The 13,530-nt window shown below is 33.4% G+C and overlaps 1 protein-coding gene across 1 annotated transcript; it reads right to left on the bottom strand.

Annotated features, from left to right (window-relative positions):
* Positions 1–12,359: 12,359 nt before the first annotated feature.
* LOC130963121 (uncharacterized) lies at positions 12,360–13,103 on the bottom strand. Its single transcript, XM_057889269.1, has 2 exons — positions 12,953–13,103; positions 12,360–12,811 (listed from the first exon to the last, which is right to left on the bottom strand). The coding sequence occupies exons 1-2, from the start codon at positions 13,101–13,103 to the stop codon at positions 12,360–12,362; spliced, it is 603 nt and encodes a 200-aa protein (XP_057745252.1).
* Positions 13,104–13,530: the final 427 nt, after the last annotated feature.

Below are 13,530 nucleotides of genomic sequence, written 5' to 3'. Positions count from 1 at the left end.
TGTGGTGGCAATACTTTTGCTTCTGAATGTATGCTTAAACAGTGCATGTGTCTTTTGAATTTGTGGTTCATGAATGTTAAAATTGTTGGCTCTTGAAAGAATGATAAAAAAGGAGACATGTTACTGAGGATCTGAAAAATCATAAAAATGATTCTTGAAGCAAGAAAAAGCAGTGAATACAAAAAAAAACGAAAAAGAAAGAGAAAAAGAAAGAAAAAGAAAGAAATAAAGTTGTGATCCAAGGCAATAAGAGTGTGCTTAAGAACCCTGGACACCTCTAATTGGGGACTTTAGCAAAGCTGAGTCACAATCTGAAAAGGTTCACCCAATTATGTGTCTGTGGCATGTATGTATCCGGTGGTAATACTGGAAGACAGAGTGCTTTGGGCCACGGCCAAGACTCAATAAGTAGCTGTGTTCAAGAATCATCATACTTAACTAGGAGAATCAATAACACTATCTGGATTCTGAGTTCCTAAAGAAGCCAATCATTCTGAATTTCAAAGGATAAAGTGAGATGCCAAAACTGTTCGGAGGCAAAAAGCTACTAGTCCCGCTCATCTAATTTGGAGCTAAGTTTCATTGATAATTTGGAGTCTATAGTATATTCTCTTCTTTTTATCTTATTTGATTTTCAGTTGCTTGGGGACAAGCAACAATTTAAGTTTGGTGTTGTGATGAGCGGATAATTTGTACGCTTTTTGGCATTGTTTTTAGTATGTTTTTAGTATCTTTGAGTTAGTTTTTATTATATTTTTATTAGTTTTTAGTTAAAATTCACTTTTCTGGACTTTACTATGAGTTTGTGTGTTTTTCTGTGATTTCAGGTATTTTTTGGCTAAAATTGAGGGATCTGAGCAAAAATCTGATTCAGAGACTGAAAAGGACTGCAGATGCTGTTAGATTCTGACCTCCCTGCACTCGAAGTGGATTTTCTGGAGCTACAGAAGCCCAATTGGCGCGCTCTCAACGGCGTTGGAAATTAGACATCCTGGGCTTTCCAGCAATATATAATAGTCCATACTTTGCCCAAGATTTGATGGCCCAAACCGGCGTTCAAAGTCACCCTCAGAAATTCCAGCGTTAAACGCCGGAACTGGCACCAAAATGGGAGTTAAACGCCCAAACTGGCATAAAAGCTGGCGTTTAACTCCAAGAAGAGTCTCTACACGAAAATGCTTCATTGCTCAGCCCAAGCACACACCAAGTGGGCCCGGAAGTGGATTTTTATGTCATTTACTCATCTTTGTACACCTTAGGCTACTAGTTTTCTATAAGTAGGACCTTTTACTATTGTATTAGACATCTTGGTAGCTATCTTTGAGTTTTATGCTATCTTAGATCATTGGGAGGCTGGCCTCACGGCCATGCCTAGACCTTGTTCTTATGTATTTTCAACGGTGGAGTTTCTACACACCATAGATTAAGGTGTGGAGCTCTGCTGTACCTCGAGTATTAATGCAATTACTATTGTTCTTCTATTCAATTCCGCTTGTTCTTTGTCCAAGATATCACTTGTTCTTCAACTTGATGAATGTGATGATCCGTGACACTCATCATCATTCTCACTCATGAACAAAGTGACTGACAACCACTCTTGTTCTACAATCATATGAGGCTCTAGTGTTTATCTCTTGGATTCCTGATACACGATGCATGGTTGATCGCCTGACAACCGAGTGCTCGCCTGACAAACGAGCCAGCCATTCCGTGAGATCAGAGTCTTCGTGGTATAGGCGAGAACTGATGGCGGCATTCAAGAGAATCCGGAAGGTCTAACCTTGTCTGTGGTATTCTGAGTAGGATTCAATGATTGAATGACTGTGACGTGCTTCAAACTCCTAGCAGGCGGGGCGTTAGTGACAGACGCAAAAGAATCGCTGGATTCTATTCCGGCCTGACCGAGAACCGACAGCTGATTAGCCATATGCTGTGACAGAGCATAGGAACATTTTCACTGAGAGGATGGGAGGTAGCCACTGACAACGGTGAAACCCTTGCATAAGCTTGCCATGGAAAGGAGTAAGAAGGATTGGATGAAGGCAGTAGGAAAGCAGAGAGACGGAAGGGAAAGCATCTTCATACGCTTATCTGAAGCTCTCACCAATGATATACATAAGTATCTCTATCTTTATCTTTATGTTTTATTCATCATCTATACCCAGTTGAGTCTGCCTGACTAAGATTTACAAGGTGACCATAGCTTGCTTCATACCAACAATCTCTGTGGGATCGACCCTTACTCGCGTAAGGTTTATTACTTGGACGACCCAGTACACTTGCTGGTTAGTTGTGCGAAGTTGTAGTGATCACAATTTCGTGCACCAACAGGGAGAGAGCTGTGATGTTGCATTGCATCATGGTGGGAGGAGAGATCAAAGTTCATGAAATCCTTGCAAAAGATATCCAACGGATTGCTGAGAAGAATTCGGCCGGGTCTTGGTTATACTACCCAAGTACCATTTGGAGGTTGTGTGTGAAGGCTAAAGTACCAATGGAAGATGAGAATCCAAAGTGGATAAGCCAAGGTCTACCCATAACCATTGATAGAATGACAATGACTCCCGAAGCACATCAAGGCCGAAGACCACATGGAAGAAGGCAAAGAGAAGAACCAATGGAAGAAGATGAGCTACACCTAGAAGAAGAACCACAAGAAGAGGAGGAACAGCCGCACTTTTTCCCACAGGGCAATATGGATATGACTCAAATGCAAGAAGCAATTGGAAGATTGTCACACCAATACACAAGAATTCAAGAAAGGCAAGAAGAGTACCATTCACAATACTTAAAGCATCAACAAGAGCAAAAAGAATGGCAGCTGAAAATGATGAACCAACAAAATGAGTTTGAGTCAAAATTCCTTGCAATGCAAGAAGAGCATGCCTTTCAATCTCATGAAGCATTTGGGAAGTTAGCACAAATGCAGGCCGAAACTATGAGGGCTCTCAATGAATTCACGACCCTCCAGGATGCAAGATATGGAGTCCAAGCCGATTACAACATTAATAGTCAAATCAAACTGAACTATATTGGAGAACATCTGCACAACATGGATCCAGCATTCCTAACTTATGATGAGTTCTTCAAAAAGAAAAGTGAGGTAGAAGTAAACAAAGCCATGAGCCTTGAAGATAGAGTAGAGGAGACGATGAATAAAGCTGGGTTCTGGCGGGGTCAACAGACAACAAACATGGACACAGGGAACACCAGCAAACAAGTATATGAAAGAAGAAAGAAAAAGCATGACAAATAAAAGGTGGACTTGCTCCATATTCATCACTACAAAGAAAAAGCATGCATTCTGTCTGTTTGAAGTGTCCTTACATCTTTAAGTAGTTATTTTAATTAATAGTCTCTGCATTATGTTTTTTCTCTTAAAATAAGTGAGCTAGTTTAAGTTTGTGCTTGTGTGTTTACTTTCACTTGACTAAGAGCATGTTCTGTCCCCTGCATCTTTAATTCAATAAAAGAAATGTTTGAAGGAAGTGAGATAAGTCTCTGTTAGATAGAAGTATGATAAAAGTAAGTGGTGGTGTGTGTGTGATTGTATAATAGCTCACTTTTAGTGAATAAAGAGCTAGGATATCTCCTTCCAAGTATAGAGTGACCTACTGTCTATGAATTTCAATTAAATAAAAATCCTTGGTTAGAAAGAAAAGCAAAAAGAAAGAAAGAAAAGAAATAGCCCGAAAAGTGGCAGAAAAGAAAAGGAGAACAAAAACAAGGCTGGACACCAATAGCTTGAACTTTAAAATATATGCCTGTGGTGTCTTTGTACTAGGATCTGCTTGGATTAGTAAGCTCTTTGGAGTGCTTCAACACTTGGTGACTTGGATTAACTAATCCGGGATCATCAGCTGAAAGTCCACTATCAAGAGCAACCTAACTACAAGGCATTTAGTAACCCAAAGAGGTGCTGGGCATCAATATTTTAAGAAGGAATGTGAGCCAAGTGTCCATGGTGAATAATGTGTCAAGTATACAGAAAAGAAAATGAACTTGCTACACATGACACTCAAATAAAGCCTTAGAACAAAGTAATAGCCAAGGATAAAGGAATAATGAGAGGTCATAGCAGTATGGTACTTGAAGCTTGAAGGAGACTCTCTAAAGCCTAAGAGTCAGTAAGAAGTGAGTATGTGCATATCCACACAAAATCCCATGAACTACCAATAATATTCTGCTAGCATGAACATCCTCTTCCATTTCATTCTTTCTTCTTAATAATTCATTTCTTGCTTGGGGACAAGCAAGCTTTAAGTTTGGTGTTGTGATGACAAGTCATCTTAGCCTAGTTTCACTAGTCTTTTTCTTTTGTTTTCACTTGAATTATGCACTTTCTTGAGGCCTAAGCAAGCCAATTTGGGTAGATTTTCATGCTTCCTTTGATTGAATCAACCATAGATAAATTAATGCAAATTCATGAGATTTTATGCTATAATTGTTGCATATTATGATAGATTGAATATCTCATAATTTTGAGCATAGCTTTGATGTGTTTGGTTGATTAATGATAGGTGAAGAAAGCTTGGAGAAAGGTTGAAGTAAGAAGGAATGGCTAGAAGCAAAGAGAGGACAATGAAACAAGTGAAATTGAACCAGGAAGCATAAAGTTGGACTTGAAGTTAGCCCTCAAACTTTGGCACAAACTTGTGGTTGAAAAGTTAGCCTCAAAGTTAGACCCCTAACTTGGAGGCTAACGTGGGAAGTTGAAAAACACTCCTGGGCTGCTCAACGTTTGCGCCAACGTTAGCCCCCTAACTTGGAGGCTAACGTTGGCATGAAAAATTTGTCCCAGGGTTGCTCAACGTTTGCGCCAACGTTAGCCCCCTAACTTGGAGGCTAACGTTGGCATGAAAAACTTGTCCCAGGGCCACTCACGTTTGCGCCAACGTTAGCCCCCTAACTTGGAGGCTAACGTTGGCGCCATTGGTGCATTAGGAATGGCCAACGTTGGAGCCAAAGTTAGACCCCTAACTTTGGCACCAACGTTGGTATCAGCAAATTTTGCTAGCTGATATGAAAAGTTAGCCTCAAAGTTAGACCCCTAACTTTGACTCAAACTTTTACTCCAACTTCTACAAAAATCCAATCCGGTTCAATTGGTTCACTTTGGTTCCTCTCCAAACTTCAAGAGCAATCAACCAAGGCCTCTTTCAACCCAATTCCACCAAGAGCAAAGGCCCAACTCAAGGCTTGAAGATCATTTGAAGAAAGTGTATAAATAGGCTAGAATTCAAGTTATTCGGGGGGCCTCCTTTTATTATTTTTTTCATAGAGCTTTCCTTTGGAATTTTCAGAGAGTTTTAGTTACTGAGTGATCTTTAATTTCTTAGTTTGGGGAAGGAGAATTCCATTCTCTTCCTCTTAGATTTATAGCTTTCAATTTTAATTACCACTGTCTTGGATCTTGGGTTGGAGAATTGAAGGAATTCTGTTTCAATCTCATCCTTGGATCTCTCTGTTTCTTTACTGCTTACTTGAATTTAATTTTCTGTTAATTGCTTTTCATCTAATTTCCTTGCAATTTACAATTTCCTTGCAATTGTTCTTGTTGGATCTAGGAAGGCATTGAGATCTAGACTTGGTTTTCTAGTCTCTTGGATCCTGAGATCTAAATTCCAACTTTACATTCTGTTTAATGCTTTCCATGCTCATTTACTTTCTTGTTTAAGATCCGGTTTGATCCAAGCCATTCTTTAATTCTCTGCTTGTTGCAAGTTTACTTTTCCTTGTTTAATTTCTGCAAATCCCACTCCCAATTCCCTTTAAAATTCAAGCCGTCTACATTTTCAGCACTTTAAGATTTTGCAATTTACATTTCTTGCAATCTAAGTTTCTGCCATTTAATTTCTTGTTATCTAAGATTCAGAAATTTATTTCCTGTTCTCTTTACTTTCAATGCAATTTAAATTCTACAAATAATCAATCAATCAACCAAATCTTGATTCGCTTGACTAAATCAACCACTAAACTAAAATTGCTCAATCCTTCAATCCCTGTGGGATCGACCTCACTCCCGTGAGTTATTATTACTTGATGCGACCCGGTGCACTTGCCGGTGAATTTTGTGTCGGATCGTTTTCCGCACATCAACCATTGATTTAGAAAAACAAGTAACAATCACCATGATTAAATCAGAAACCAAACAACTCAAAATTAAACGATGGATAAATAAAACAGTAACAATTAATAGGAAAAAAATTGAAACTGGAGAAGGAAACCAGAAAGATTGAAAAGGAGGAGAATGGACCCATAGACCACATATACCTCTTGAACCGCAGTGGCGACATCTGCTATCCTAAACAGAGAAATGGAGATGGAGCATGATGTATAATCGATAGAGAGAGACAGAGGAACCCTCGTGGTGGAGAAAGAACACACGCAACGAAGAGAAGAACACCCTCGTGCTGGAATCGAATAAAATTGCAGAGATAGCCATACCTTCTCTGCATGTGACCAAAACCCAGGAGAGAAGCAGAAACCTCAGCCCAGGGAGGCGGTACAGAGATGGTGTGACGGATGGAGTGAGATTAGGGATGAAGAAGACGGGCTGAGGTCGAAAGGTCTTTTAGGGATCCTAATGAACTGAAAGTAATGAATTTGGCAAAACAAAATTAGTTAAACTCACATTATCTGACTTTAATTAGGGTTAGGGTTAAATTGAGAGGATTATATTAATAAAAACAAAATTCTGCAACCAAGTATTTTTAGACTGATAGTAAAAAATATCAATCATTTTAGATATTTAATTTTTGAATTTTATGGAAATTCAATATATTAAAAAAAACAATTTGAATTGATTTTTTAAGAAATAAAAATCTGGTTTATCTATTAAAAAAGATACGTTTTAACTAACAAAAGAAAAAAAATAAAATCAATTGAGATCTGGATAAATTAACTAAATTATGTTAAGAGGTGCCAAGAAAAAATTGATATATAACATTATAAAAAACTTATTATTAATAATATATTTATTATTTAAATATATATGTTAAAAATAGCAAAAATAAAATAAAATTGTATGAATAGAGTATAATTTAGATTTTCATCAAATTTTTGTATGACAAATTAAAATCAATTTTGCACTAGTATCATGTGACTATTTTTTGTATAAAAAGATAAATAATTATTTTTTATTAATAAAATTATGATATTTTATTTTTATCGATATATTAACAATACAATTTCTTTCAATCTATTTGGAAAAAATAATATCAGATTTAAAAAAAATAAATAATCAAATTTTTTAATAAATTTTAATACCATCAAAACCACATAATAAATTAAGAAGAGGATATCTTTTAAATGAGCATAACAATTATCTGCTTATAGAATATCCCATATTTATATAAACCATTTGATTATATTATATAGAAATCAAAGGTTAATATAAAAGAACAACATTGATAGACTCTAATAAATGCATAATAATTTAGTGCATAATTAAGTACTTTAAATCTCAATACTCTAATACAAAATATTTCCTAATACAAAGAATTTGTACTAAATTTAAGAGTGAAATAATACTAAACTTGTGCAAAATTATTCTGCACTAAAATAAAATATTTCAAATATCAGACATCAAATTAGAATTTGACCCAAATATTAGAATCAAAATAATAATAAAAAATAGAAGACCAAAGGCACCAAGAAATTATTTTTACCAAAATAATAATAAAAGAATAGAAGACAAAAAGCACCAAGAAATTAAGAAGTTAAAAAAAGTGACTTCTCTCATAATACATTTACTACTAATAATATATATTACCTAAATATATATCTTAGAAATAACAACAATAAAATAAAATTATATGGACCAAGTCTAATTAAGATTAAAATAAATTTTGTTTATAAAATTAAAATGAAACTTGCATTGGTATCATATGACTTTTCTTGCTGTAAGAAGATAAATAATTATTTTTCATTAGTAAGATGGTCATATTTTTTTATTAATATATTAACAATATAATTTCTTTCTATCTTTTTGGAAAAAATAATATTAGAATTACAAAAGTAAATAATCAAAATTTTGAATAAAATTTAATATTTTCAAAAAGACACATAATATATGGAAGAACATCATTATATGTGTGGAAGACATTTCTAGGGAAAGATAACAGAGGACAATGATGCCAACTTGGTGTCACAACACCCAATCCTTTCTCAATGAAGCTATTAAATTCAGCGAAAACAACTTTATGTCTACGAAATAAAACAGATGAAATATAAAATAGTTTTTATTAAAAAAATAAAAAATGAAATTAAACAATTTAATAAACAATTTAAATGGATTATTGAATGAGAAGGAAAATCAAAATGCAAAACTCCAATAGGAGAAGATGGATCCATAAACTCACTTTGTTGAAAAAACTCTGCCAATCACATCACTGCTGACGTAGTAGATTAGGTAGAAACTCGATACCTAGACAATGACTAACAAAACCAAACTATGATCCATAAATATAAGAAAACATAAGTAGAAATTTCATCTTTCTAATCATTATAGAAACCAAAATATCAATAAAATAGACAAACCACATAAAAAAAATCTCAAGAGCTAACAAAAGGAGAAATGATAATCAAATTAACACGAAATTGCAGACAATGAAGGTGAAGAAGATGAATCCAATTGATAGACCATCTTCAAATTAACATCAACTTCCAATGAATGTAAAAAAGAACATGAACCCAGAAATATACGAAGCTAGATAGACAATTCACAAATTAGCAGATTCACAAACCCTAGACAGTAAAACCTGGATTAACAGTATAATAGATACAAAATTTGATCACAAGGATATACACAATGAACAAAAAAGGAAAACGATGAAGACGAAAATAGGTTTGGAAGTAAAGGGACCAGAAGAGTGTACCTGATTGATTGGTTGTAGATCTTCTATTTGAGACTCTATGGGAAAATCATTAACATGCAATGAATGACAAGGAACCTAAGACCAAAGAAACAGAGGCTGTAGACAACGTTTGGTAGGGCAGAGGGAAGCAGATCAGGAGATGAAAACAAATGGGCTTGGGTTCAATTTCATTATTACCTGATAAACTAAATCCGCAATAAAAGGGGCTTGCGTGAAGGAATCGTAAGAAAAGACAACTGACACCAAAAGCAAAGAAGAGCACATGCACCGTTCCTGAGGAGAAGCCACGCTGGATAAGAACGTCCAGCTTGGATCTCTGCGGGCCTAAAACACGGATAGCTCTCCACATCGGAGATGAAACCACGCGTATCTAAAAAAATGGCTTTTTCATATCAAACAAAATAACTGTATTTAAAAAATGGCTTTTTAAACTAAAAAAAAGAAGCAAAATAAAATACGAAAATACGAATCATCAAATTTATCCACTAAAGAAGATGGTATTTTTTAAATGAGAACAATAATTATCTGCTTATAGAACATCCCATATTTATATAGACCATTTGATTATATTATATAGAAATCAAAGATTAATATAAAAGAAGAACACTGATAGACTCTAATAAATGCATAACATTTTAGTGCATAATTAAGTACTTTAAATCTCAATAGTCTAATACAAAATATTTCCTGAAACAAAGAATTTGTATCAAATTTAAAAGTGAAATAATATTAAACTCGTGCAAAATTATTCTGCACTAAAATAAAATGTTTAAAATATCATATATCAAATTAGAATTTGACCTAAATATTAGAACCAAAATAATAATAAGAAAAATAGAAAACAGAAAGAACCAATAAATTATTTTTACCAAAATAATGATAAAAAAAATAGAACATAGAAAGCACCAAGAAATTAAGAAGTTAAAAAAAGTGACTTCTCTCATAATACATTTACTTTTCCTCATATTTCTATAAAATAAGCACTTTTAGACCATTAGATTATATTACATAGAGATCAAAAGTTAATATAAAAGAAGAACATAATATAGTGCATAATAGTACTTAAATAATACTATAACAATATTTAAATTCGTACAAAATAATTTTGAACTAAAACAAAATATTTAGAATATTAGACATCAAATTAGAATTTGTACTAAATATTAAAACCAAAATAATAAAAAATAGAAGACAGAAGGCACCAAGAATAATTGATACATACATTATAAAAAAGTTACTACTAATAATATATATTACCTAAATATATATCTTAGAAATAACAAAAATAAAATAAAATTTTATGGACCGAGTCTAATTAAGATTAAAATAAATTTTTTGTTTATAACATTAAAATGAAACTTGCATTGGTATCATATGACTTTTCTTGCTGTAAGAAGATAAATAATTATTTTCCATTAATAATATGGTCATATTTTTTTATTAATATATTAACAATATAATTTCTTTCTATTTTTTTGGAAAAAATAATATTAGAATTAAAAAAAGTAAATAATCAAATTTTTGAATAAAATTTAATATTTTCAAAAAGACACATAATATATGGAAGAACATCATTATATGTGCAGAAGTCATTTTTAGGAAAAGATAACAGAGGACCATGATGCCAACTTGGTGTCACAATACCCATTCCTTTCTCAATGAAGCTATTGAATTCAGCACAAACAATTTTATGTCTACGAAATGCAACAGATGAAAAACAAAATAGTTTTTATTCAAAAAATAAAAAAATGAAATTAAACAATTTAACAAACAATTTAAATGGATTATTGAATCAGAAGGAAAATCAAAATGCATAACTCCAATAGGAGCTTGGGTTCAATTTGATGATTACCTGATCGACTAAATCCGCAAAAAAAGGGGCTTGCGTGAAGGAATCGCAAGAAAAGACAGCTGATGGCGAAAGCAAAGAGGAGCACATGCACCCTTCCTGAGGAGAAGCCACACTGGAGAAGAACGTCTAGCTTGGATGTCTGCGGGTCTGAAACGCGGATAGCTCTCCACATCAGAGATGAAACCACGCGTATGATAAAAAAATGGCTTTTTCATATCAAACAAAATAACTGTATTAAAAAATGGCTTTTTAAACTAAAAAAAAAGAAACAAAATAAAATACAAAAATACGAATCATCAAATTTATCCACTAAAGAAGATGGTATCTTTTAAATGAGAACTACAATTATCTGCTTATAGAACATCCCATATTTATATAGACCATTGATTATATTATATAGAAATTAAAGGTTAATATAAAAGAAGAACACTGATAGACTCTAATAAATGCATAACATTTTAGTCCATAATTAAGTACTTTAAATCTCAATACTCTAATACAAAATATTTCCTGATACAAAGAATTTGTATCAAATTTAAGAGTAAAAAAATATTAAAATCGTGCAAAATTATTCTGTACTAAAATAAAATATTTCAAATATCAGACATCAAATTAGAATTTGACCTAAATATTAGAACCAAAATAATAATAAAAAATAGAAGACAGAAGCACCAAGAAATTCTTTTTCTAACAAAAGATATAATTTAGATTAAAATCAAATTTGCATTGATATCATCTAACTTTTCCTTCTAACAAAAGATAAATAATTGTTTTTCATTAATAAAATGGTCATATTTTATTATTAAATTTTTTTTATCTAGGTATATCAACAAACTAACAAAACAACTTTAAGCAATTTATTTCGATACTCATGATGAGTTGGCTGAAATTTATTTATTCGGAGTATTCTTTCTTTTTTCCTTTTAAATACATTATATATTATGCAATTTATTTATTTATATATTTATTGGTAATGTATACGGCATTTTCTTTCCCTATACCGTCTTACATCATCATCGTCATCAATAGATTTGTGTGTTTCAATTTTCAAACTTTCAATCACATCCAGTCTTAGTAGTCAGTGGTTACATAACATGTAAAATTGTAAAAAAAAAAAAACTAAATTTTCAAGGGAAGATAACGCAAGACCGTCATGCCAACTCGGTGTCACAACACCCATTCCTTTCTCAATGAATTTATTAAATTCAGCGCAAACAACTTTACGTCTATGAAATGAAGAGATGAAGACATACACCCAAACAAAACTATAAATTACAGAGATAAGATTGAAAGATATAACAACAAACTACATTATATCTTATCAAAAACTTCCTTAAATACAACATTTTCAGTCCTAGCAGCATCAACTAATCCTTCATCACAAAGTAAAATCTTAAGACCATTTCTATTCCTAACTCGGGAAAGTTGATAATGTTTGACCCTGGCTTTTGTTGATTGTCATCGCCAAATGACAGAGAAACCAGAAATTGACGGCGTTGGAATTTAAATGGTATAACTGTATCACTGGGAATTATATGCATTTTAGTGATAAAAACTTTGTCGCCAATATTGCTACCAGAAACAATATCTGCACCGATCACATTTGTCCCTAGATCTCGCATAACAAGTCAAGTCCCATTACACAAACCCCCAGTCGGATCAATATTCCTCAAAAAAATAATAGGCACGCCTATTTTCAACTTCAACGAATGATTAGGTAGACCAGAACACCTAATCTGATTCAAGAATTCAACAGTTATCCAATCGACATCAACATCAGAATAGGCATCACTACCATATATCGAATCAGCACTGAGATAATTTTTCTCCTCACCGGGTAACAAGTCAACTATATAATTGTTTATCTCTTCAACATTGTCGACAGTCAGAGCGAGTATTGCCCTATCCTGGAAAAAACTTGGATCACGAAAATTCTGAACTAAATTCGGATAGATTGTATTTACAATATCTTCCATTGGATTTTTCAAGACAGGAATGATTATATTAGAAGGAATATCAACAAAAAGTTTATCGTTGACCACTGTTCCACATCGACCTTCACCGATTTGAAGTATCCAATCTGAAAACGACATTAACTCTTGAGTAGTTGATTATTCCGATCCGATTGCTAACCTCATATTTTTTGTCAGTCGTAAAACTTCGCAATATTTCCAAACGACAGAAGAATTTATGGAAGCCATTACAATCTCAACACGCGAACCTTTTGGAATAACTGGCAAGACCTGCTTGAAATCACCACCCAGAACGTCCACCTTCCCACCAAAAGGTAAATCTTTATTCCTATCAGAAACCGAAACCATTATATCACGCAACGTCCTATCGAGCGCTTCAAATGCTAATTTATTAGTCATCGGTGCCTCATCCCAAATAATCAAATCGGCCAATCAAAATACCTCAGCTTTTGGACTATCCTTCTTAATCCGGCAAACAATGTCTTCAGTCAGCTCAACAGGAATATTGAACATAGAATGCACCGTCTTACCACCCGGTAATAACAGAGAAGCAATACCACTAGAAGCAACATTTATAACAATCTTTTTCTCAGATCGCAATCTAGCTGACAAAACTCTGTATAAAAAAGTTTTTCCAGTGCCACCAAATCCGTACACAAAAAAGAATCCATGCTTCTTATTCGAAACACAGTCAATAATTTTATCGTAAACCACACTCTGTTCTTCATTTAATTTTAAGATATTTGTATCGTGCTCACGAGACAAAGAAATAGTATCATACTGCAACTCACGCAGTAGTATCAAATTGCTAAATTGAGAGACTAAA

The sequence above is a fragment of the Arachis stenosperma genome, chromosome 2, assembly GCF_014773155.1.
Source record: "Arachis stenosperma cultivar V10309 chromosome 2, arast.V10309.gnm1.PFL2, whole genome shotgun sequence".
Lineage (NCBI taxonomy): Eukaryota > Viridiplantae > Streptophyta > Magnoliopsida > Fabales > Fabaceae > Arachis > Arachis stenosperma.
This window is presented reverse-complemented; position numbering and strand designations above follow the sequence as displayed.

Bases quoted from the DNA above. Each gene is read 5' to 3' on its own strand.
- LOC130963121 (XM_057889269.1), bottom strand. From the start codon at position 13,103: ATGACTAATAAATTAGCATTTGAAGCGCTCGATAGGACGTTGCGTGAT. The intron at 12,812-12,952 runs GTTCGCGTGTTG...TGTCGTTTTCAG, and splicing joins CTTGCCAGTTATTCCAAAAG to ATTGGATACTTCAAATCGGT.